We start from the raw sequence: 25566 nt of genomic DNA, 5'->3' as shown, positions 1-25566 counted from the left end.
CCTTCAAAAAACTTTAATAGACTTTATTGTTTAGAACATTTTTAGACTTATGGAAAAATTGAGGTGATAATACAGCAAATTACCATATACCCTGCACCCAGTTTCTGCTATTAACATCTTACATTAGTATGACACATCTTACAGTTAATGAGCCGACATTGGTATGCTATTATTAAAGCCAATACATTACTCAAATTTACTTAGTTTTTACCTAAAATCCTTTTTCTGTTTCAGGATTCCATCCATTACACATTACATTTAATGGTCATGTTTCCTTAGGCTCCTTTGGGCTGTGACAATCTTTCATACTTTGCTTGTTTCTGATGATCTTGAGAGTTTTAGGTACTAGGAGAATTTAAGGTCAGGTATTTTTTAAGATGCTCTTCTGTTAAAATTTGTCTGATGTTTTTTCTCATTATTAGACTGAGGTTGTGGGTTTGGGGGAGGAAGACCAAAGAAGTAAAGTGCCATTTTCATGCCATCATATCATGGATACATACTACCAACATGAGTTATCACTGTTGACGGTGGCCCTGATCAGCTGGCTGAGGTAGCGCTTATCGGTCTCCTCCATTGTAAATTTACTCGTTTTTATCACCCTTTTTCACACTGTACTCTTTGGAAGGACATCACTCTGCTCCTTCTTTAAATGAATTTCTTAATTAAAGGAAGCCTTGAACTTGAGTAAATCTATTGAGTTCTTTCCAAAGAAAGCTGCTTCCGAGTACAGACACAGTCTCTTTTTAGATACAGCATCTCTCTCTGCAGCAGCAGGCAGGATACTTTTTCCCCTTCTCGGGTTTTCAAGTTCCAAATATGAAGCACAAAAAAAGCTGGGTGATTGACGTAGAATTCCAAAATAAGTTGAGAAGGAGTTAACCCAAATTCAGTTGCAAATCCTTCTGACTTTTCTCTTCAGCCCCGGATTCTGACATTTTAGAAGGAAATTTAAACCAAAATGTGTTAAGTCTTTTTCCCCTCCTCCGGAGGGAAGGTTCATTTTTAGCTAATGTTTAGAAAGGGAAATCCCTTCCTTAGAAAATCCAATAATTTGGAGTACTTTCTTTAGGCAGAGGAGGGCTGCAGGATGAAGTCGTTTGCAGTATTTCCAAGGAAAGCTCCACCCTAACAAATCCTCTGCTACTCATCTTTCATTGTGGTTGCCTAACCTTTTACCACTCCTGTTCCCATGGAGAGAACCAAAACCAAAAAGCCTCCTGAGCAAGCCCAGTCTCTACTTTCGCCACCGCCCCACACGTTCCCTTTCACAGCGTTCTCATTTCATGACTCATATACATGGGTTCATGAGAGCATGTGGGTTTTTTTATTGCTTTATTTATTCTAACCTCCTTCTCTGTTCAGGCCAGAAGAAAGGCTTGCCCCTGAGTAATGTGGATCACAAGTCCCCGGAATTCACCTTCTCGTTGTGAGAGAGGAGATTAAACTTTACTTTTCCCCACTGTACACAAATCTAGTGAGAGAAAAATACATTCAGTGACATTCAGAAATAAAAAATAGCCATTTACTCTCCAATCAATTATGAGATAACTTCTTAGGGGAATTCCAAGTCCTCACTGTTTTCTACGATCAGTGTCCCCCATTCATTCACTGGGTTCCCTTTAGAAATCACTCTCTCTCTGTCTGGTTCCCAAGACTCTCATAATCCTTCTCTAATAATCTCTTCCTTCCCCCGTTTCTCCCCCAACCTGGCAAAACTCTTATTCGGGTCTTTTATCCATGCTAAGTTGTACACTACTAACAAGAACCTTAGGCTTTGCCAGTTCCCAGTAATACTTGCAATAAATGAAGACTTTGCCAGACCTTCATTTTACTAGAGGAGAAGCTGAACAGTGGGATTTCAGGAAAGAGTCTTGAGTAAGAGAAGAGTAGAGCCTGGGGAAACTGAGAGAGGGTGAGGCTGAAGTCTTCCAGATACCTACACACTTGATTTCAATGTCCTTGATCAACTTTGAAGACCACAGAAAACCTCCATTGGAATTTTTGCTTCTTTCATCCAATGTCAATTCACGAAACACAGGGTATTCACCACCTGGAATAGTCCAGTCACTTTAATTCAGTTTGACAAACCAATTTGATGTCAACCAATTTAATATCAATTTAATGTTAGCCTCATAGTCTTGGTACTTTTCTTTAAAATGAGTGATTGGGTCTAGGGGATTCTACGGTCCATCCAGCTGCTGATATTCTAGGATTCCACTTTAGCTACCTAATACATGTGGTAAATATTGTCTAAAATATATATTTGTGGAATATATCCAGCTGAATGATAATCCTTGGGGGCAATGGCTGTCTCAGTCACCATGGTATCTCCAGTTCCTGGTGCGATTACCAGCATGGTAATAATTATTTTTAATAAATAAAAGGAAGTGGGGGAGAGGGAAAGCCTTTCACCAGTTAGATTCCATCTTCCTATCTATGTATTTCCTCCACATACAAATCCCTTTAATTGATGCTTTGCTTGCATTTTTGCTAATCCTCACAGCAGCCTTAAACATAAAGGATTATTATTTCCATTTACAGATGAGGAACTTGAGGCACAGAACACTTAAGTAACTGGGCCAAGGTCACATACTCAGCAAGTGGAGAAGTCAGAACTTGAACCAATGCCTGTCCTTAGTCCCAAACCCATTATGAAAATGCAATAAAAAGCACTTTCTAAGCTACAGATAATCCTATGAAAACAGAAATTGTTTCTGTTGTTATTACAAGAGAAACCCTGATAAATCAAGTCCATCAAGCATCTCAGAATGTGGTACTACATGGATCCTCCTGAAGAAGGAGATGTTATCCTGTTTTTAAAACAATGGCCCATGTCTGTGGGTCTATTTCTGTTTTGCAAATAAGTTCATTTGTATCCTTTTGTTAGATTCCACATAAGTGACATATGGTATTTGTCTGTCTGACTTACTTCACTTAGTATGATGATCTCTAGGTCCATCCATGTTGCTGCAAATGGCATTATTTCATTCTTTTTTATGGCTGAGTAACATTCCATTGTATATATAGTTTGGTTGTGGTATATATATATATATATATATATATATATATATATATATATCACACTTATGGTTACAAAAGGGGAAAGGGGGTGGGGAGGGATAAATTAGGAGGTTGGGATTAACATATACACACTACTATATATGTAAAATGGATACCCAACAAGGACCTACTATATAGTACAGTATTCAATATTTTCAATATTTTGTAATAACCTATAAGAGAAAAGAATCTATAAAAGAATACACACACACACACATATAACTTGAATCATCGTGCTGTACACCTGAAACTAACACAACATTGTAAGTTAACTATACATCAATAGAAAAAAAGGAACATTAAAAAACAAACAAGCAAACAAACAATGACCCAGAAAAAGCCTTTCCTCAGGCCTCAGTACCCATCCCTCCAGGTAACAGTGCTGGCCCTTGCCTCACCCCCACTTTTTACAGAGAGCTTCACCCGCTTTGTGTCCCACAGGGGCTCACAACCCTCCCCAGTCACCTGAAGGCATCACCACACAGCTTCAGCTGTTAGGAGTCAAACCCATCCAGGCCACTGTACCACTGAAGACATACCACAATGTGCTTAGGCAGTGTCAACTTTGAATGTACAACCTCATTAAAGATTTAAGAGGGTTTTAAAAATCACCAAGTTTAGAGAAAAAATTAAAAGAAGCAGGAGGAGGAGACGGAGAAGAAACAAACTACTTCCTCCCTCTTTTCCGTATACGGGAAATCACCTTTTAAAAAACATATAATTAAAAACAAGGAGAAGTGTGGTGTGCTTCAATAAAGTAAGCATTTTAAGTCTCTTGTTTAGCTTTACTGGGATATGCCATCAGGTCTTTAAGGGCAAGTTAATTTCACATTTGATTGTGAAAGATTAAGACATTAAGATGTTTGCTGTCATCTAGCTCTAGGTTACCTGTGAATAATTAATTTCATGCCATTTTTGTCATCTTATTTCTCAAATTCAGCCTCTTTTCCTAGCTTCCTCCTTAGCATTTTTCCATTCTCTTTCCCCCTATTTAGTGCTAATTCCTGGCCCCTCGTCACTGCATGTTTGTTACATGGTCCAGTTTGCTGCTGCCTAGAAGAGCATCTCCTGTCTGCAATGCCATTTTGGAACAGATTCCTTCTGAGGCTGTTACTACTAAGAGAAAACCACATAGTAATACTCAAAATACCCTTATTTAATGAATGAATGAATTCTCCTTCCCACATTACTCATCTTAAATTGTCTAAAGTGGTTGTCTTAAATCTTCCATGTTGTCCCATAGGACAGCAGTCCCCAACCTTTGTGGCACCAGGGACCGGTTTCATGGAAGACAATTTTTCTCGGGGGTGCGGGTAGGGGGAGATGGTTCAGGCAGTAATGTGACATTGGGGAGCGGTGGGGAGCAGTGGGGAGCAATCGGAAGCTGCAGATGAAGCTTCACTCGCTTGCCTGCTGCTCACCTCCTGCTGTGCGGCCTGGTTCCTAAAAGGCCACAGACCGGTAGTGGCCCACGGCCCAGGGCTTGGGGACCCCTGCCACAGGAGACTTAAAAATGGACTCAAAAGGAAGTAAAACATATTACTGAAGCAAATCCAGAACCTCAGTATAGTGCATATTCTAACAATAGGTTGTAGCAGATGATTTACCAACAATAACCAACTCTCTTCTCACCTTTTCATGAGAAACAATGAATAATCTTTAAAACTGCTTTTCATTAATAAGGGGGAAAAGAATCAAAGAAAAGGGGGATATCAATGCTTTTTATTGACTCTTTTACTTGAGACTGAAGTGAGATGTGACAATAAAGTACTTTTTACATGTCAGAGCTGACTACTGAGAGGGCTGGGAAATGATCCAGCGTACTGTAGAAATGGGCAAGAAAAAAAATTTTTTATCTTAATTCTTTAAATTGTTAGCAATATGTGACCAAGTTCTTACCAGGTATCCAGCTCTGGTGTAATGCATGTTGGTCTGCTTTAGAACTGTCATCTCCTTGACTGACTGACTGACTTGTACAGCTTAACACAATGAACACTGACCACCTCACGGTTTCTACGGCTCAGAAATCTGGGCACAACTTAGCTTAATGCCTCTGGCTCAGGGTCCCTCACAAGGATGCAGTCAAGGTATCCACTGGGGCTGCTCAAGCAAGAAATTTAATTTTTGAAGAGAAAGCAATAGGCAGGCAGTTAATTAATAAATTTTTAAAAGCTAAAATATAGAGAGAAGTCAATGATGTTTCTAAATGAGTAATTTATCTTATTTATAAAAGTAAAAAGAATATTAAGAATATTTTAAACAGATTTTCAGTATATGGTTGATTCTGAATGAGTAACGCCCATGAGACAGCAGAGGCATAGATTTACTGAAATGATTGGTATTCAAAATCATTTCAGTTTGGCTTTAGAATGCAGGGAAGGCAACATGTCCATATGATCTTAAAGGCTCATCTTCTCAAACCCACCACAGCATTCCCCTGTTAAAAACCTTTGGAGCCCCCTCACTCATAGGATCAAGACAAAATACTTTGCCCACTCAGCTAAGGCCCTAGGGCACTTGGCCTCACTCTGGTCATTCCCTTGACTGCCTATCAAGCTCCTTCCCACCCCTAACCTTTGCACAAACACAAGTTGATCCCTATGTCTTGTCCATTCTCCCCATCTGACTACTCATTTTATCTGTTAGATTCACAATCATCTCCTGGATTTTATCTTAAATATCTCTTCCCCAGAGACATACTCAGACTGGATTAGGTTTCCCACAGCCCCTTATACATTGCTCTTGCCCTTTAGGGCATAATACAGTAGATAATTATATATTTGTATACATTATTTGATTGCTTCCTGTCTTCCCAACTGGACCAAGCTTTCTAAGAGGTGGGTCTGGGCCTGTCTGAGCCATCATTCTCCCACCTTCACCCAGCACAGTCTGGAACTTCATACCTGGTGAATGGACTCTCACACTCCTGATCAGTTACCTGGCGCCACCCCAAACTCTGTCTAGGTAATGAAGAGGAGCAAGTGTGGGTATCCATCAATAAGATTTTTAAAAATTAAATTTAGTTTGAAATATACAGTTGTCTCATGGGACAGCCTAAAAGCTCAAATAGGGATACTTCCTAATTTCTCTCTTTCAGCCTATCAGTGGAAAGTCTTGGTTGCTTGGATAATATTGTTCACTGAAATTATCACTTCTTCTGTCACTCATTTTCTTTTAAACCTTTGACCTTTGCTCTTTCTCTGCAACCAGAGTTAGGAGTGAAAAAGAACATTGGAGGTAACTTCTCACTGAAGTCCACCTGCCAGGACAAACCATTCAAATCCAATTACTTCGTCTCCACTCTGGCTTCTAGGAGACTAAGTAAAGGTATTATCTACTTATTTGGATTACTCTGGCCATTATTACAAATAATCATGACCTGGAAACACAGAGACGTTCCCACTTTAAGTTTTTGTGGAAATTTTCCTTGTCAGAAAGGGTTCCTTACTATCAAAGCCAAGTTATTGAAAGTCAGCAATAGCCTACCGTATCCCACGTAGGTCGGGACTGTGAGTCATCTATAATTATTTTTTTAAGTTGGTTACTTGTCATTCATTCATTTACTCATTTGTTCAGCAAGTATTTACTGATGACAGTCTCTGTGCCAGGCATTAGGATCATGAGAGTCTCCCCATAGCCTGAGTCCACGGTCTTATGGAGCAAAAACATCTTGCTTTTACTCAAAAGAGAATCAAATAAAAGAGAGATACATTCAGGTCAGAACACAGGAATGATCTTCAAAAATATTTAACTGTGATTTGAATAATAAAAGTTATCAAGGTGGACTTAGATGATGTAGCAGCGTGATACTCCTAGGAGTAAGCACAATAGGTACAGGTCAGCTTGTCTCCCCAGGGACACCCACCATGTCTCTGTCTGCAAAATCTTCCCAAGAATCTTTAAGAAATGAATGAATAAATAAAAATTGGTATATCGGGCCTCCCTGGTGGTGCAGTGGCTGAGTCCGCCTGCCGATGCAGGGGACATGGGTTCGTGCCCCGGTCCGGGGGGTTCCCACATGCCGTGAAGCGGCTGGGCCCGTGAGCCATGGCCGCTGAGCCTGCGCGTCCAGAGCCTGTGCTCCGCAAAAGGAGAGGCCACAGCAGTGAGAGGCCCGCGTACCGCAAAAAAAAAAAAAAAAAAAAAATGGTATATCAAAAAAAAAAAAGAAATGATAGATGCCCTTCCTTCTAGGAGGTTTTCCACATAGTTTTAACTGTGATCCTATCTGAGGGCCAACAAAACATTTTTATATGGTTTTCATAAGTTCTCTACCCAAAAACCAAATGACCACCCAAAGGTACACTTTGGGCTTCACCTTTGTTTCAGAGGTCCCAAGACCATCTATATGTCCAGTGCCTCACTAGAAAGACTCATAGGACTCAACATATATTCGCACTCACAGCTAAGGTTTATTATAGCAAAAAGATATACAACAGGATCAGTCAGGAAGACAGACGCGGTTGGAGTCTGAAGAAATCCATTTACAGGCTTCAGATGTTCTCTTCCTCCCATGAGTGGACACACCAAGTGTGCCTCTTTCTTTACCAGCAAAAAGTGCAGTGATACATGTCAATGTTTCTGCTCAGGGAAGCCCATTAGAGACTCAGCACCAAGGTTTTTATTGGGGCTGCTCACATGGACACTCTTTGCCTGGCAATTACAAAAATTCCAGACTCCCAGAATAAAGCAGGTATTCACCATAAATTACAGTGTTTGCACTGTCTAGGCATAGTGAATCATCCTTATCCATTAGGGAACAGAAAGAACATTCCAAAAGCCAAGTTCCCAGATGCCAGCCAAGGACCCTTCTAAAAATAGCAGCCTCAGGTTTGCTATATTAACTCTTTTCTGCACACTATTCTTTAATCTTCTACCAGAATATATGCTGTAGGAAATAGAAAACTCACATTTATCTCTCTAAATGTACAGGGCTAAAGAAAATGTGGTTAGACTCAACTGTAGATATTATTATCACTAGAGTTATTACTAGCAATTATTTTTAGATGTCACTGTTAATAATATTATTGCTATTCATTCTAGTAGTAATTATTAGTAGTAATGGCAATATTATTAATTCCTATGATTAATATGTTGTTATTATTTCCATATAATATTCCTATTAGTAATTCACTCAATGATCATTAACATTCTTTGAAAATTTCGACATGCTGAGATCATGAAAATATCAGAAGATTCTGTGTTTAGTGCCTTATTTTTTTTTTTTCTTCTAATCTGTTACCTTTTTTAACAGGACAGACTTTCTGCAGCTTGAAGGAACCAGCCATGGATTTCAAACGTGTGAAGGACTATTTCTCCTGGCTCTACTATCAATACCAAATCATTAGCTGCTGTGCTGTCTTGGAGCCCTGGGAGCGATCCATGTTCAATACCATCTTACTAACCATTTTTGCTATGGTGGTATACACCGCCTATGTTTTTATCCCAATCCACATTCGCCTGGCTTGGGAATTTTTCTCCAAAATGTGTGGCTATCACAGTGCAATTTCTAATTGATCTTGTTTGTAAACTGTGAACTGGCATTACATATGTGTACGTTGCTTACAATGTATTTAGGTGAATACTGTATCTTCTTTCACTGTCTCACCTGAAAAGCTCTCTCCTCTCTATGCACTCTTATATCCTGCCTGAAATTTGAGATAGATGTCTCTTTAGGTTCTTTTGTGCGTGCTACATTGTGCATCAGACCATAGATAACACAATGACCTTACCTCACATACCATATTCTCTCAGCTTAAATCTATGACTTTAGATTTTGTTTTTAATTGGGAAATTTCATATCAACTTTTTCTGGGAAGTAGGCTCATAAGAGACCTATCAGAATCATATTTAAAATGCTCTCTTGATACCTATTCTATAGTGAAGGATAAGGATATATTTTTTAAAAAATTGTTCATACACTACTGTCAAAAGTATCCTATCCTTGTTTACAATATACAAAAAGATCTGAATAAATTATATAGACCCCCTAAAGTCTTATTTTCTAGTAACCTGCTGATACCTAAAATTCTTTTACTTCAAGCACAAAAGAATAGGTTGAAGGTAATTATCTCCTTTCAGACATGGTTCATGAATTGTTTCAAATGTCTCTAAAAGTATGGCTTTATAACAGTTTAAAATCAACAATGTTGATTTTAGATGACCCAGTAAGTATTATAATACAAAATCATTTTAAGTGTAAGAAAAAATATACAAAGTAAATTCAGATACTGTGACTTGTGATGCTGCCTTGCCTTGCATGATGCTGGGGGAAAAGAGACAAGAAATTGCATCCTTTCTGTGCTTTCACTCAGTGGAGGGGTGGGGTGGGGGGAATCATATATTGGGCTACAGGAAGAAAAGCTAATAAATAGGCTGGAAGTAATATTCTACCAGCAGGAACTTGACAGCTCCAGTTAAATGTTTTGATACAGTGGCTCCTTTGCAGAGCAAAACCAAGATTTATTAAATTTCCTTCGAAGTGTTTATCTTAAAAACAAATACAAGTTTTTAATTATACTGCTGAATCAAATGTGAATGCCAAAGGCAAAACCTTGCAGTTTTTCTTTCCTCTCAATAAATCTTAATGTTAGTAATTCTGAAGGGTAAAAATGTAAATAGTTTTTGGACAATATTTGCACCCTTGTTTGTGTTATGAAAAAAAATTTTTCCAAGGAGAGCTAAAGAGAAAAATGTTTGGCATGCCAAATTAGCTTGCATGTTTGTTAAAAAACCAAAAACACATGTTTTGAAGATAAACCAGATCTGAACATGTATGTGTTGATTTTTGCAAAATAAATTAGGTTTAATTTTATAAATAAAATATCCACCTTCAGATTTGCTTTTTTCTCCTATTGCACTAAATATCTAGGTGCTTACATCCATATTTCTCTGCAAACATCATTTCTTAGTGATCCAAGGTGGTAACTGATCTTAAGATGGTAGGGTAAAACTACTGATATATTTATCAAGAGTCTTCTCCATGGTGGACATGTTTTACATGTTGAAGTAGGTTTTAAGGTCTCCCAGTTACAGGTAAGGGACCTAGAACTTGGAAAAAGTACATTTCTTGTTCGAGGTCCTTTAACTACTAGTGGCAAAGCCAGGAAGCAAATCCAGGTCAGGACCACACTGGGCCCTGAAATATTTGCCACATGGAAGCCCATGGAAGGACAATGTGAGCAAATGAAAGTTAATGGGCTGGGGATCCCAAACGTGTTAGAAAGCAGAACGCCATCAATAAAAGGGGTGAGGGGCTGAGGAGACAGCCAAGGTTGGAGTAACAAGCTCAGGTCCCAGCTCTGCTTTTGCGGCTTAGCGGTGCTGTGTTCACCCATTTCTATGCTGTCCAGGCCCATAGGCCTCTTTTAAAAGAATGCTTCACTTTTAAATATTTAACAGAGGATTCTCAGTTAAGCTTGAACTTGAATGCGTTCCCAGTTCACAATGATTCAACACCCTTATATACATGGACCCCTGCTAAGTACTCTTGGAATTCAATCACAAAGATACTACACTGACCTTCTAAAAATCCTCCTTCTAAAATAAGAATCAAAATATTATAAATGTGAATAGACACAGTAAAGCTTAATAAAGGATATTGCAAAGCACTGCCCTAGGATGTTACTTCAAAGGTAAGCATTTCCTCTGAGCGATCAAAATAATAAACACAGGGTCCAAAAACTATAATCAAACATAGTTTAGAAAAAACTATCTGCATGCAGAAGGGAAGAAAGCTCTACCTGCTCTGCTCTGTCAATTTTCTAGACTAAGCAGAGATGCTCTTTACCTTGACCATAGTTAGCCTAGATTAGGAACATTTATATGCTTTTCTTTTGCTTCTGTTATTTGTGTATTTCAATGGTATGTACAGAACTTTTAAAAAAAATAAAGCTAAGAGTTTCATGGTTCAAATGGGCTTGCATTTGTCACTCACTAAACTAGGAATCATAAAATATTCCTTCACTGGCATTGGCCAAGTAAACAATCGCTTTTGTCTACTTGTGCAACAAAAAACACAAAAGGCCAAGAAATCAGGCAGTTTGAACATCAAGATAGGACTGGTCAGTTTTTATTAACAAGTCACACAAGCGAAAAAAATCGCTAGTCAACATTTTCTGCTTATTTCTTTTATCACTAACATATTTGGGTCTTCTCACTAGTGGAGGCTGTGCCTCTGGAAGGCAGGAAATTTGTCCTTATTTCTGCATCCTCAGTTTCTGGCCCAATGCCTGGTACGGAGCTGAGCAGATACACATCCCACGAAACATGACGTAGTTCCCCATACCCTCTTTCCACTCAGAAACAAGGAAGCTCAGGATGTATAGCTTCAGGCTATTGACCAAAAGAGTAACAGTCTTCATTTGTTCATTCATTCAACAAATGTATTAAAAGTCAACCACTTGTTGAGGGTAGATACAGGAATAGAGAGAGAGATAGATATGTGATGAAGAAAGTACAGTAGAAACTAGGGGTTAGGTATTCAGGTGTTCATTATAAAATTCTCTGTGCTGTATGTTTGAAATTTTTTATTTAAAAAATGCTGGGGGAAAAGTCCACCATGTACTAGTCATTAAGCTTGCCACTAAGAAACAAAGATGAACAAGACAGAAAGAGGAACATCCCTGAATTTATGAATCATACAATCTGGTAGGCAAGATGACACAAGAAAAAAATAAGCAAATGAACTATTTATAAATTGTTATAAGGTTTTATGAAAGAAACAGCAGAGGGCTGGAGAGAAAGTAACAGAGGGTGGGGGACAGTGGGGCACAGAAGGGGCATTGCATTAGGGGAATTCAAACTTCTCTCATTGCAGGTCTCTAAGAAGGGGGGCGATGTGGAGGGTGGGGTCCTGTACAATGTAAGATGAGGACACTGGCTGCTGTGAGAGTGGATGGGATGGGGCATGAGTCTGAGCAGGAGGACCTAGAGCAGATGAGAGCCAGACTAAGATGGTGGCATCAGAGACAGAGACACACGGTCTGATGTGACATAGTTTTTGGAGCTAGAAAGTCAACAAATCTTGCTTATGGGTGGATCAAAGGAGGAATTTCATTAAATACACAACGTATTTTTTTAAAAACATCTAACTCATCTAAAGGAAACATCCTCCTCATTTTGGGAAAGTTATTTCCAGAGCCAATCAGCTGCCCATAAGAAAGGATAGAGTTTTGGTGGGGTTAATGGCGGACTCTGGGAGGGCTCATGGCAAGAAGCACTTCCCAGAACTTCTGCTGCCAGTGTTCTTGTCCCCATGGTAAGCCACAGCCACCTCCTGCCTCTGTAGGAGACCCTCCAACACGAGCAGCCGTGGCGCTGACTGAGTGTGCTCCAGCTAGGTGTCAGGCCTGTGCCTCTGAGGTGGGAGAGCCGAGTTCAGGACATTGGTCCACAAGAGACTTCCCAGCTCCATGTAATATCAAATGGTGAAAGTGCTCCCAGAGATCTCCATCTCAAAGCTAAGACCCAGCTCTACTCAACCACCAGCAAGCTACAGTGCTGGACACCCTATGCCAAACAACTAGCAAAACAGGAACACAACCCCACCCATTAGCAGAGAGGCTGCCGAAAATCATAATAAGGTCATAGACACCCAAAAACACACCACTGGATGCGGTCCTGCACACCAGAAAGACAAGTACCAGCCTCATCCAGCAGAACATAGGCACTAGTCCCCTCCACCAGGAAGCCTACACAACCCATTGAACCAACCTTAGCCACTGGGGGCAGACACCAAAAAAAAGGGAACAATGGACATGCAGCCTGAGAAAAGAGGACCCTAAACATAGTAAGTTAAGCAAAATGAGAAGACAGAGAAACACACAGCAGATGAAGGAGCAAGGTAAAACCCCACCAGACCAAACAAATGAAGAGGAAATAGGCGGTCTACCTGAAAAAGAATTCAGAGTAATGATCGTAAAAAGGATCCAAAATCTTGGAAACAGAATGGAGAAAATACAGGAAACGTTTAACAAGGACCTAGAAGAACTAAAGATGAAACAAACAATGATGAACAACACAATAAATGACATTAAAAATTCTCTAGAAGGCATCAATAGCAGAATAACTGAGGCAGAAGAACAGATAAGTGACCAGGAAGATAAAATAGTGGAAATAACTACTGCAGAGCAGAATAAAGAAAAAAGAATAAAAATAACTGAGGACGGTCTCAGAGACCTCTGGGACAACATTAAACGCATCAACATTCAAATTATAGGGGTTCCAGAAGAAGAAGAGAAAAAGAGAGGGACTGAGAAAATATTTGAAGAGATTATAGTTGAAAACTTCCCTGATATGGGAAAGTAAATAGTCAACCAAGTCCAAGAAATGCAGAGAGCCCCATACAGGATAAATCCAAGGAGAAACATGCCAAGAAACATATTAATCAAACTATCAAAAATTAAATACAAAGAAAAAAATACTAAAAGCACCAAGGGAAAAACAACAAATAACATAACGGAATCCCCATAAGGTTAACAGCTGATCTTTCAGCAGAAACTCTGCAAGCCAGAAGGGAGTGGCAGGACATATTTAAAGTGATGAAAGGGAAAAACCTACAATTAAGATTACTCTACCCAGCAAGGATCTCATTCAGATTCAATGGAGAAATTAAAACCTTTACAGACAAGCAAAAGCTAAGGGAATTCAGCACCACCAAACCAACTTTACAACAAATGCTAAAGGAACTTCTCTAGGCAGAAAACACAAGAGAAGGAAAAGACCTACAAAAACAAATCCAAAAGAGTTAAGAAAATGGTAATAGGAACATACATATCGATAATTAAATGTAAATGGATTAAATGCTCCAACCAAAAGACACAGATTGGCTGAATGGATACAAAAACGAGAGTCATATATATGCTGTCTATAAGAGACCCACTTCAGACCCACCTCAGACATATACAGACTGAAAGTGAGGAAATGGAAAAAGATATTCCATGCAAATGGAAATCAAAAGAAACCTGAAGTAGCAATTCTCATAGACTTTAAAATAAAGACTATTACAAGAGACAAAGAAGGACACGACATAATGGTCAAGGGATCAATCCAAGAAGAAGATATAACAATTGTAAATATTTATGCACCCAACATAGGAGCACCTCAATACATAAGGCAACTGCTAACAGCTATAAAAGAGGAAATCGATAGTAACAAAATAATAGTGGGGGACTTTAACACCTCACTTACACCAATGGACAGATCATCCAAAATGAAAATAAATAAGGAAACACAAGCTTTAAATGATACATTAAACAACATGGACTTAATTGATATTTATAGGACATTCCATCCAAAAACAACAGAATACACTTTCTTCTCAAGTGCTCATGGAACATTTTCCAGGATACATCATATATTGGGTCACAAATCAAGCCTTGGTAAATTTAAGAAAATTGAAATCATATCAAGTACCTTTTCCAAACACAACACTATGAGACTAGATATCAATTACAGGAAAAAATCTATAAAAAAAATACAAACACATGGAGGCTAAACAATACACTACTTAATAACACAGAGATCACTGAAAAAATCAAAGAGGAAATCAAAAAATACCTACAAACAAATGACAATGTAAACATGATGACTCAAAACCTACGGGATGCAGCAACAGCAGTTTTAAGAGGGAAGTTCATAGCAATACAATCCTACCTTGAAACAAGAAACATCTCAAATAAACAACCTAACCTTACACCTAAAGCAATTAGAGAAAGAAGAACAAAAAAAAAAACCCCCAAAGTTAGCAGAAGGAAAGAAATCATAAAGATCAGATCAGAAATAAATGAAGAAAACGATAGCAAAGATCGATAAAACTAAAACCTGGTTCTTTGTGAAGACAAACAAAATTGATAAACCATTAGCCAGACTCATCAAGAATAAAAGGGAGACGACTCAAATCAACAGAATCAGTAATGAAAAAGGAGAAGTAACAACTGACACTGCAGAAATACAAAGAATCATGAGAGATTACTACAAGCAACTATATGCCAATAAAATGGACAACCTGGAAGAAATGGACAAATTCTTAGAAAAGCACAACCTTCCGTCACTGAACCAGGAAGAAATAGAAAATATAAACAGACCAATCACAAGCACTGAAATTGAGACTGTGATTAAAAATCTTCCAACAGAGGAATGAGAGGAAGATGGCGGAAGAATAAGACGCGGAGATCATCTTCCTCCCCACAGATACACCAGAAATACATCTACACGTGGAACAACTCCTACAGAACACCTACTGAAGGCTGGCAGAAGACCTCAGACCTCCCAAAAGGCAAGAAACTCCCCACGTACCTGCGTAGGGCAAAAGAAAAAAAAAGAAAAAACAGAGACAAAAGAATAGGGACGGCACCTGCACCAGTGGGAGGGAGCTGTGAAGGAGGAAAAGTTTCCACACACTAGGAAGCCCCTTCGCGGGCGGAGACTGCGGGAGGCGGTGGGGGGAGCTTCGAAGCCGCGGAGGAGAGCACAGCAACGGGTGCGGAGGGCAAAGCGGGGAGATTCCCGCACAGAGCATCGGTGCCGACCGGCACTCACCAGCCCGAGAGGCTTGTCTGCTCACCCGCCGGAGCGGGCGGGGCTGCGAGCTGAGGCTCTGAGGCTCGGGTTTCGGACGGAGCGCAGGGAGAGGACTGGGGTTGGCGGCTTGAACATAGCCTGAAGGGGTTAGTGCACCACGGCTGGCCGGGAGGGAGTCCAGGGAAAAGTCTGCAGCTGCCGAAGAGGCAAGAGACTTTTTCTTCCCTCTTTGTTTCCTGGTGCGCGAGGAGAGGGGTTTAAGAGCGCTGCTTAAAGGAACTCCAGAGATGGGCGCGAGCCGCGGCTAAAAGCGCGGACCCAGAAACGGGCGGGAGACGCTAAGGCTGCTGCTGCCGCCACCAAGGGGCCTCTGTGCGAGCACAGGTCACTCCCCACACCCCTCTTCCGCGGAGCCTGTGCAGCCCGCCACTGCCAGGGTCCCGGGATCCAGGGACAACTTCCCCGGGAGAACGCACGGCGGGCCTCAGGCTGGTGCAAAGTCACGCTGGCCTTTGACGCCGCAGGCCCGCCCGCACCCCGTGCCCCTCCCTCCCCGCCGGCCTGAGTGCGCCAGAGCCCCCGAATCAGCGGCTCCTTTAACCCCGTCCTGTCTGAGCAAAAAACAGACGCCCTCCAGCGACCTACACGCAGAGGCAGGGCCAAATCCAAAACTGAGCCCCGGTGAGCTGTGAGAACAAAGAAGAGAAATGGAAATCTCTCCCAGCAGCCTCAGAAGCAGCGGATTAAAGCTCCACAATCAACTTGATATACCCTGCATCTGTGGAATACCTGAATAGACAACCAATCATCCTAAATTAAGGAAGTGGACTTTAGGAGCAAGATCTATGATTTTTTTTCCCTTTTCCTCTTTTTGTGAATGTGTATGTGTATGCTTCTGTGTGAGATCTTGTCTCTATAGTCTTGCTTCCACCATTTCTCCAAGGGTTCTATCCGTCCATGGTTTTTTTTTTTTTAATTTTTTTCTTAATAATTAATTTTAATAACGTTATTATACTTTACCTTCGTTCTTTCTTTCTTTCCTTCCTTCCTTCCCTCCTTTAGACAACGAATCATCCCAAATTGAGGAGGTGGTCTCTGAGAGCAAGATTTATGATTTTTCCCCCTTTACCTCTTTTAGTGAGGGTGTATGTGTATGCTTCTGTGTAAGAGTTTGTCTGTATAGCTTTGCTTCCAACTTTTGTCCTAAGGTTCTATCCATCCCTTTTTTTTTTCTAAATAAGAATTTTTTAATTCAATAACTTTATTATACTTTATTTTATTTTTACTGTATCTTCTTTCTTTCTGTCTTTTTTCCTTCTTTCCCTCCTTCCTTCCATCCTCCCTCCCTCCCTTCTTTCCTTCTTGCCTTCTTTCCTTCTTTGCTTCTTTCTTTCTTTCTTCCTTCCTTCCTTCCTTCCCTCCTTTCCTTCTTTCTTTCCTCATACTTCTACTAATTCTCTCTACTTTTTCTCCCTTTTATTCTGAGCCGTATGGATGAAACGATCTTGGTGCTCCACCCAGGAGTCAGGGCTCTGCCTCTGAGGTAGGAGAGCCAACTTCAGGACACTGGTCAACAAGAGACCTCCCAGCTCCACATAATATCAAAGAGCAAAAATCTCCCAGAGACCTCCATCTTAACACCAGCACCCAGCTTCACTCAACGACCAGCAAGCCACAGTGCTGGACAACCTATGCCAAACAACTAGCAAAACAGGAACACAACCCCACGCATTAGCACAGAGGCTGCCGAAAATCATAATAAGGCCACAGACACCCCAAAACACACCACCAGACGTGAACCTGCCCACTAGAGAGACAAGATCCAGCCTCATCCACCACAACACAGGCACTAGTCCCCTCCACCAGGAAGCCTACACAACCCACTGAACCAACTTTAGCCACTGGAGACAGACATCAAAAACAGCGGGAACTACGAACCTGCAGTCTGCAAAAAGGAGACCCCAAACACAGTAAGATAAGCAAAATGAGAAGACAGAAAAACACACAGCAGATGAAGGAGCAAGGTAAAAACCCACCAGACCTAACAAATGAAGAGGAAATAGGCAGTCTACCTGAAAAAGAATTCAAAATAATGATAGTAAGGATGATCCGAAATCTTGGAAATAGAATGGACAAAATGCAAGAAACAGTTAACAAGGACCTAGAAGAAACAAAGGTGAAACAAGCAACGATGAACAACCCAATAAATGAAATTAAAAGTACTCTAGAGGGGATCAATAGCAGAATAACTGAGGCAGAAGAACGGATAAGTGACCTGGAAGATAAAATAGTGGAAATAACTACTGCAGAGCAGAATAAAGAAAAAAGAATGAAAAGAACTGAGGACAGTCTCAGAGAGCTCTGGGACAACATTAAATGCACCAACATTCGAATTATAGGGGTTCCAGAAGACGAAGAGAAAAAGAAAGGGACTGAGAAAATATTTGAAGAGATTATAGTTGAAAATTTCCCTAATATGGGAAAGGAAATAGTTAATCAAGTCCAGGAAGCACAGAGAGTCCCACACAGGGTAAATACAAGGAGAAATACGCCAAGACACATATTAATCAAACTGTCAAAAATTAAATACAAAGAAAGCATATTAAAAGCAGCAAGGGAAAAAACAACAAATAACACATAAGGAAATCCCCATAAGGTTAACAGCTGATCTCTCAGCAGAAAGCCTACAAGCCAGAAGGGAGTGGCAGGACATACTGAGAGTGATGAAGGAGAAAAACCTGCAGCCAAGACTACTCTACCCAGCAAGGATCTCATTCAGATTTGATGGAGAAATTAAAACCTTTACAGACAAGCAAAAGCTGAGAGAGTTCAGCACCACCAAACCAGCTTTACAACAAATGCTAAAGGAACTTCTCTAGACAAGAAACACAAGAGAAGGAAAAGACCTACAATAATGAACCCAAAACAATTTAGAAAATGGGAATAGGAACATACATATCGATAATTACCTTAAATGTAAATGGACTAAATGCTCCCACCAAAAGACACAGATTGGCTGAATGGATACAAAAACAAGACCCTTATATATGCTGTCTACAAGAGACCCACTTCAGACCTAGAGACACATACAGACTGAAAGTAAGGGATGGAAAAAGATATTCCATGCAACTGGAAACCAAAAGAAAGCTGGAGTAGCAATTCTCACATCAGACAAAATAGACTTTAAAATAAGGACTATTAAAAGAGACAAAGAAGGACATGACATAATGATCAAGGGATCGATCCAAGAAGAAGATGTAACAATTGTAAATATTTATGCACCCAACATAGCAGCACCTCAATACATAAGGCAAATACTACCAGCCATAAAAGGGGAAATCAACAGTAACACATTCATAGTAGGGGACTTAAACACCCCACTTTCACCCATGGACAGATCATCCAAAATGAAAATAAATAAGGAAACACAAGCTTTAAATGATACATTAAACAAGATGGACTTAACTGATATTTATAGGACACTCCATCCAAAAACAACAGAATACACATTTTTCTCAAGTGCTCATGGAACATTCTCCAGGATAGATCATATCTTGGGTCACAAATCAAGCCTTGGTAAATTTAAGAAAATTGAAATTGTATCAAGTATCTTTTCTGACCACAACGCCATGAGACTAGATATCAATTACAGGAAAAGATCTGTAAAAAATACAAACACATGGAGGCTAAACAATACACTACTTAATAATGAAGTGATCGCTGAAGAAATCAAAGAGAAAATAAAAAAAATACCTAGAAACAAATGACAATGGAGACACAACGACCCAAAACCTATGGGATGCAGCAAAAGCAGTTCTAAGAGGGAAGTTTATAGCAATACAAGCCCACCTTAAGAAGCAGGAAACATCTCGAATAAACAACCTAACCTTGCACCTAAAGCAATTAGAGAAAGAAGAACAAAAAAACCCCAAAGCTAGCAGAAGGAAAGAAATCATAAAAATCAGATCAGAAATGAATGAAAAAGAAATGAAGGAAACAACAGCAAAGATCAATAAAACTAACAGCTGGTTCTTTGAGAAGATAAACAAAATAGATAAACCATTAGCCAGACTCATCAAGAATAAAAGGGAGACGACTCAAATCAACAGAATCAGTAATGAAAAAGGAGAAGTAACAACTGACACTGCAGAAATAAAAAAGATAATGAGAGATTACTACAAGCAACTCTATGCCAATAAAATGGACAATCTGGATGAAATGGACAAATTCTTAGAAATGCACAACTGCCAAGACTGAACCAGGAAGAAATAGAAAATATGAACAGACCAATCACAAGCACTGAAATTGAAACTGTGATTAAAAATCTTCCAACAAACAAAAGCCCAGGACCAGATGGCTTCACAGGCGAATTCTATCAAACATTTAGTGAAGAGCTAACACCTGTCCTTCTCAAACTCTTCCAAAATATAGCAGAGGGAGGAACACTCCCAAATTCCTTCTACGAGGCCACCATCACCTTGATACCAAAACCAGACAAGGATGTCACAAAGAAAGAAAACTACAGGCCAATATCACTGATGAACATAGATGCAAAAATCCTCAACAAAATACTAGCAAACAGAATCCAACAGCACATTAAAAGGATCATACACCATAATCAAGTGGGGTTTATTCCAGGAATGCAAGGATTCTTTAATATACGCAAATCTATCAATGTGATAAACCATATTAACAAATTGAAGAATAAAAACCATATGATCATCTCAATAGATGCAGAGAAAGCTTTTAACAAAATTCAACACCCATTTATGATAAAAACCCTGCAGAAAGGAGGCATAGAGGGAACTTTCCTCAACATATTAAAGGCCATATATGACAAGCCCACAGCAAACGTCAGCCTCAATGGTGAAAAACTGAAAGCATTTCCACTAAGATCAGGAACAAGACAAGGTTGCCCACTCTCACCACTCTTATTCAACATAGTTTTGGAAGTTTTAGCCACAGCAATCATAGAAGAAAAGGAAATAAAAGGAATCCAAATCAGAAAAGAAGAAGTAAAGCTGTCAGTCTTTGCAGTTGACATGATACTATACAGAGAGAATCCTAAAGATGCTACCAGAAAACTACTAGAGCTAATCAATGAATTTGGTAAAGTGGCAGGATACAAAATTAATGCACAGAAATCTATGGCATTCCTATATACTAATGATGAAAAATCTGAAAGTGAAATCAAGAAAACACTCCCATTTACCATTGCAACATAAAGAATAAAATATCTAGGAATAAACCTACCGAAGGAGACAAAAGACCTGTATGCAGAAAATTATAAGACACTGATGAAAGAAATTGAAGATGATACAAATAGATGGAGAGATATACCATGTTCTTGGATTGGAAGAATCAACATTGTGAAAATGACTCTACTACCCAAAGCAATCTATAGATTCAATGCAATCCCTATCAAACTACCACTGGCATTTTTCACAGAACTAGAACAAAAAATTTTGCAATTTGTATGGAAACACAAAAGACCCCGAATAGCCAAAACAATCTTGAGAACGAAAAAAGGAGCTGGAGGAATCAGGCTCCCAGACTTCAGACTATACTACAAAGCTACAGTAATCAAGACAGTATGGTACTGGCACAAAAACAGAAAGATAGATCAATGGAACAGGATAGAAATCCCAGAGATAAACCCACGCACATATGGACACCTTATCTTTGATAAAGGTGGCAGGAATGTACAGTGGAGAAAGGACAGCCTCTTCAATAAGTGGTGCTGGGAAAACTGGACAGGTACATGTAAAAGTATGAGATTAGATCACTCCCTAACACCATACACAAAAATAAGCTCAAAATGGATTAAAGACCTAAATGTAAGGCCAGAAACTATCAAACTCTTAGAGGAAAACATAGGCAGAACACTCTATGACATAAATCACAGCAAGATCCTTTCTGACCCACCTCCTACAGAAATGGAAATAAAAACAAAAATAATCAAATGGGATCTAATGAAACCTCAAAGCTTTTGCACAGCAAAGGAAACCATAAACAAGACCAAAAGACAACCCTTAGAATGGGAGAAAATATTTGCAAATGAAGCAACCGACAAAGGATTAATATCCAAAATTTACAAGCAGCTCATGCAGCTCAATAACAAAAAAACAAACAACCCAATCCAAAAATGGGCCAAAGACCTAAATAGACATTTCTCCAAAGAAGATATATAGACTGCCAACAAACACATGAAAGAATGCTCAACATGATTAATCATTAGAGAAATGTAAATCAAAACTACAATGAGATGTCATCTCACACCAGTCAGAATGGCCATCATCAAAAAATCTAGAAACAATAAATGCTGGAGAGGGTGTGGAGAAAAGGGAACACTCTTGCACTGCTGGTGGGAATGTGAATTGGTTCAGCCACTATGGAGAACAGTATGGAGGTTCCTTAAAAAACTACAAATAGAACTACCATATGACCCAGCAATCCCACTACTGGGCATATACCCTGAGAAAACCAAAATTCAAAAAGAGTCATGTACCAAAATATTCATTGCAGCTCTATTTACAATAGCCCGGAGATGGAAACGACCTAAGTGCCCATCATCGGATGAATGGATAAAGAAGATGTGGCACATATATACAATGGAATATTACTCAGCCATAAAAAGAAACGAAATTGAGCTATTTGTAATGAGGTGGATAGACCTAGAGTCTGTCATACAGAGTGAAGTAAGTCAGAAAGAAAAAGACAAATACCGTATGCTAACATATATATATGGAATTTAAGAAAAAAAAATGTCATGAAGAACCTAGGGGTAAGGGAGGAATATAAAGACGGAGACCTACTAGAGAACGGACTTGAGGTTATGGGGAGGGGGAAGGGTGAGCTGTGACAGGGCGAGAGAGAGTCATCGACATATACACACTAACAAACGTAGTAAGGTAGATAGCTAGTGGGAAGCAGCCGCATGGCACAGGGATATTGGCTCCGTGCTTTGTGACAGCCTGGAGGGGTGGGACAGGGAGGGTGGGAGGGAGGGAGATGCAAAAGGGAAGAGATATGGGAACATATGTATATGTATATGATTCACTTTGTTATAAAGCAGAAACTAACACACCATTGTAAAGCAATTATACCCCAATAAAGATGTTAAAAAAAAAAAAGAAACTGACCAGACTGAAGGGTTGGGTCCTACTGTGTTCAACCCAATGCACTGCTGGCATTCTAATCCGTTACGTCTGAAGATTTGGCCACAGAGGTCAAAGTTCAGGCAAGTCTTTTTTTAATGGAGATCTAACCAAGAAATAGTAGGAGGAGCCTAGGAAGCAGAGCACCCTAATTCAGGTGGGCAGAAGGGCTGTGCCTCCAGGTAATCAGTCCCTGTTACAAGATGAAGCTAGTAGCTCTTGAGTACCAGAACAATATTTAACTCTGTGGGAGAGAGTGATGTCAACGGCAGGGTAGAATGTCAGGGATCCAAACAAATAGGTCAGTTAGGGGCTTGGCTGTGGTATCAACCAGTAACCTTGGTTCAGGGTGAGAATCCAAAGGCAAAAGCCCAGTCGTAAAGACTAAAATCATCATGGCAGGAAGCTGGAGTTGAAAGGGGCACTCGAGTGTCTAGTGTCTAGATTCTAAACCACAAAATCGGCATGACTGATGCCAAATCTAAAGTAGTGATATGTCATATGATATCACTTATATGTGGAATCTAAATGGTAAAAATGAACCTATTTACAAAACAAATAGTCATAGATGTAGAAAACAAAACTATGGTTACCAAGCGGGAAGGTGGGGAGAGGGATAAACTGGGAGATTGGGATTGACATATACACAGTACTATATATAAAATAGATAACTAATAAGGACCTACTATATAGCACAGGGAACTCTACTCAATACTCTGTAATGACTTATGTGGGAAAAGAATATAAAAAAGAGTGGATATACGTATATATATAACTGATTCACTTTGCTGTACAGCAGAAACTAACATGACACTGTAAATCAACTATACTCCAATAAAAATTAATTAAAAAAAAAATCTTCCAACAAACAAAGGCCCAGGACCAGATGGCTTCACAGGCGAATTCCATCAAACTTTTAGAGAAGAGCTAACACCTATCCTTCTCAAACTCTTCCAAAATATAGCAGAGGGAGAAACACTCCCAAACTCATTCTATAAGGCCACCATCACCCTGATACCAAAACCAGACAAAGATGTCATAAAGGAAGAAAACTACAGGCCAATATTACTGATGAATATAGATGCAAAAATCCTCAACAAAATACTAGCAAACAGAATCTAACAGCACATTTAAAGGATCATACGCCATGATCAAGTGGGGTTTATCCCAGGAATGCAAGGATTCTTCAATATACACAAATGAATCAATGTGATAAACCATATTAACAAATTGAAGGAGAAAAAATATACGACATATCATCTCAATAGATGCAGAAAAAGCTTTCGACAAAATTCAACACCAATTTATGGTAAAAACCCTCCAGAAAGTAGGCATAGAGGGAACTTACCTAAACATAATAAATGCCATATATGACAAACCCACAGCCAACCTCGTTCTCAATGGTGAAAAACTGAAACCATTTCCACTAAGATCAGGTACAAGACAAGGATGCCCATTCTCACCACTATTATTCAACTTAGTTTTGGAAGTTTTAGCCACAGCAATCAGAGAATAAAAAGACATAAAAGGAATTCAAATCGGAAAACACGAAGTAAAGCTGTCACTGTTTGCGGATTACATGATAGAGAGAATCCTAAAGATGCTACCAGAAAACTACTAGGGCTAATCAATGAGTTTGGTAAAGTAGCAGGATACAAAATTAATGCACAGAAATCTCTTGCATTCCTATACACTAATAATGAAACATCTGAAAGACAAATTAAGGAAACACTCCCATTTAGCATTGCAACAAAAAGAATAAAATACCTAGGAATAAACCTACCGAAGGAGACAAAAGACCTGTATGTAGAAAACTGTAAGACACTGATGAAAGAAATTAAAGATGATACAAACAGATGGAGAGATATACCATGTTCTTGGATTGGAAGAATCAACATTGTGAAAACGATCATACTACCCAAAGCAATCTATAGATTCAATGCAATCCCTAACAAACTACCAATGGCATTTTTCACAGAACTAGAACAAAAAAGTTCACAATTTGTATGGAACCACAAAGACCCCAAATAGCCAAAGCAATCTTGAGAATGAAAAACGGAGCTGGAGGAATCAGGCTCCCAGACTTCAGACTATACTACAAAGCTACAGTAATCAAGGTAGTATGGTACTGGCACAAAAACAGAAAGATAGATCAATGGAACAGGATAGAAAGCCCAGAGATAAACCCACGCACATATGGTCACCTTATCTTTGATAAAGAAGGCAAGAATATACAATGGAGAAAAGACACCTTCTTCAATAAGTGGTGCTGGGGAAAACTGGACAGCTACATGTAAAATAATGAAATTAGAACACTTCCTAACACCATACACAAAAATAAACTCAAAATGGATTAAAGACCTAAATGTAAGGCCAGACACTATAAAACTCTTAGACGAAAACATAGGCAGAACACTCTATGACATAAATCACAGCAAGATCCTTTTTGACACCCCTCCTAGAGAAATGGAAATAAAACAAAAATAAACAAATGGGACCTAATGAAACTTCAAAGCTTTTGCACAGCAAAGGAAACCATAAACAAGACAAGAAGACAACCATCAGAATGGGAGAAAATATTTGCAAATGAAGCAACTGACAAAGGATTAATCTCCGAAATTTACAAGCAGCTCTTGCAGCTCAATATCAAAAAAACAAATAACTCAATCCAAAAATGGGCAGAAGACCTAAATAGACATTTCTCCAAAGAAGATATACAGATTGCCAACATACACATGAAAGGATGTTCAACATCACTAATCATTAGAGAAATGCAGATCAAAACTACAATGAGGGAAAAAAAAAAAAAAACTACAATGAGGGGCTT

General features: G+C 39.4%; 1 protein-coding gene and 1 long non-coding RNA gene across 3 annotated transcripts in view; one reads left to right on the top strand and one right to left on the bottom strand.

Annotated features, from left to right (window-relative positions):
• The window catches only part of SPTSSB (serine palmitoyltransferase small subunit B), a 30547-nt gene extending 19579 nt beyond the window's left edge, over positions 1-10968 (top strand). For both annotated transcript variants that reach the window (XM_033855439.2, XM_033855436.2), the window contains one exon: positions 8315-10968. In XM_033855439.2, coding sequence (XP_033711330.1) covers positions 8347-8577 — 231 coding nt within the window. In that variant the 5' untranslated portion in view covers positions 8315-8346 and the 3' untranslated portion in view covers positions 8578-10968. The remainder of the gene's footprint in view (positions 1-8314) is intronic.
• Positions 1-25566, bottom strand: part of LOC109551919 (uncharacterized) — a 175556-nt gene that overhangs the window by 64207 nt on the left and 85783 nt on the right. Inside the window, exon 8 of the long non-coding RNA XR_002178624.3 lies at positions 1941-2050. This is a non-coding gene — a long non-coding RNA (uncharacterized lncRNA). The remainder of the gene's footprint in view (positions 1-1940; positions 2051-25566) is intronic.

The sequence above is a fragment of the Tursiops truncatus genome, chromosome 4 (assembly GCF_011762595.2).
Source record: "Tursiops truncatus isolate mTurTru1 chromosome 4, mTurTru1.mat.Y, whole genome shotgun sequence".
NCBI classification, from domain to species: Eukaryota; Metazoa; Chordata; class Mammalia; order Artiodactyla; family Delphinidae; genus Tursiops; species Tursiops truncatus.
The sequence above is the reverse complement of the archived record's forward strand: the minus strand, read 5'-3'. Positions and strand labels throughout refer to the sequence as shown.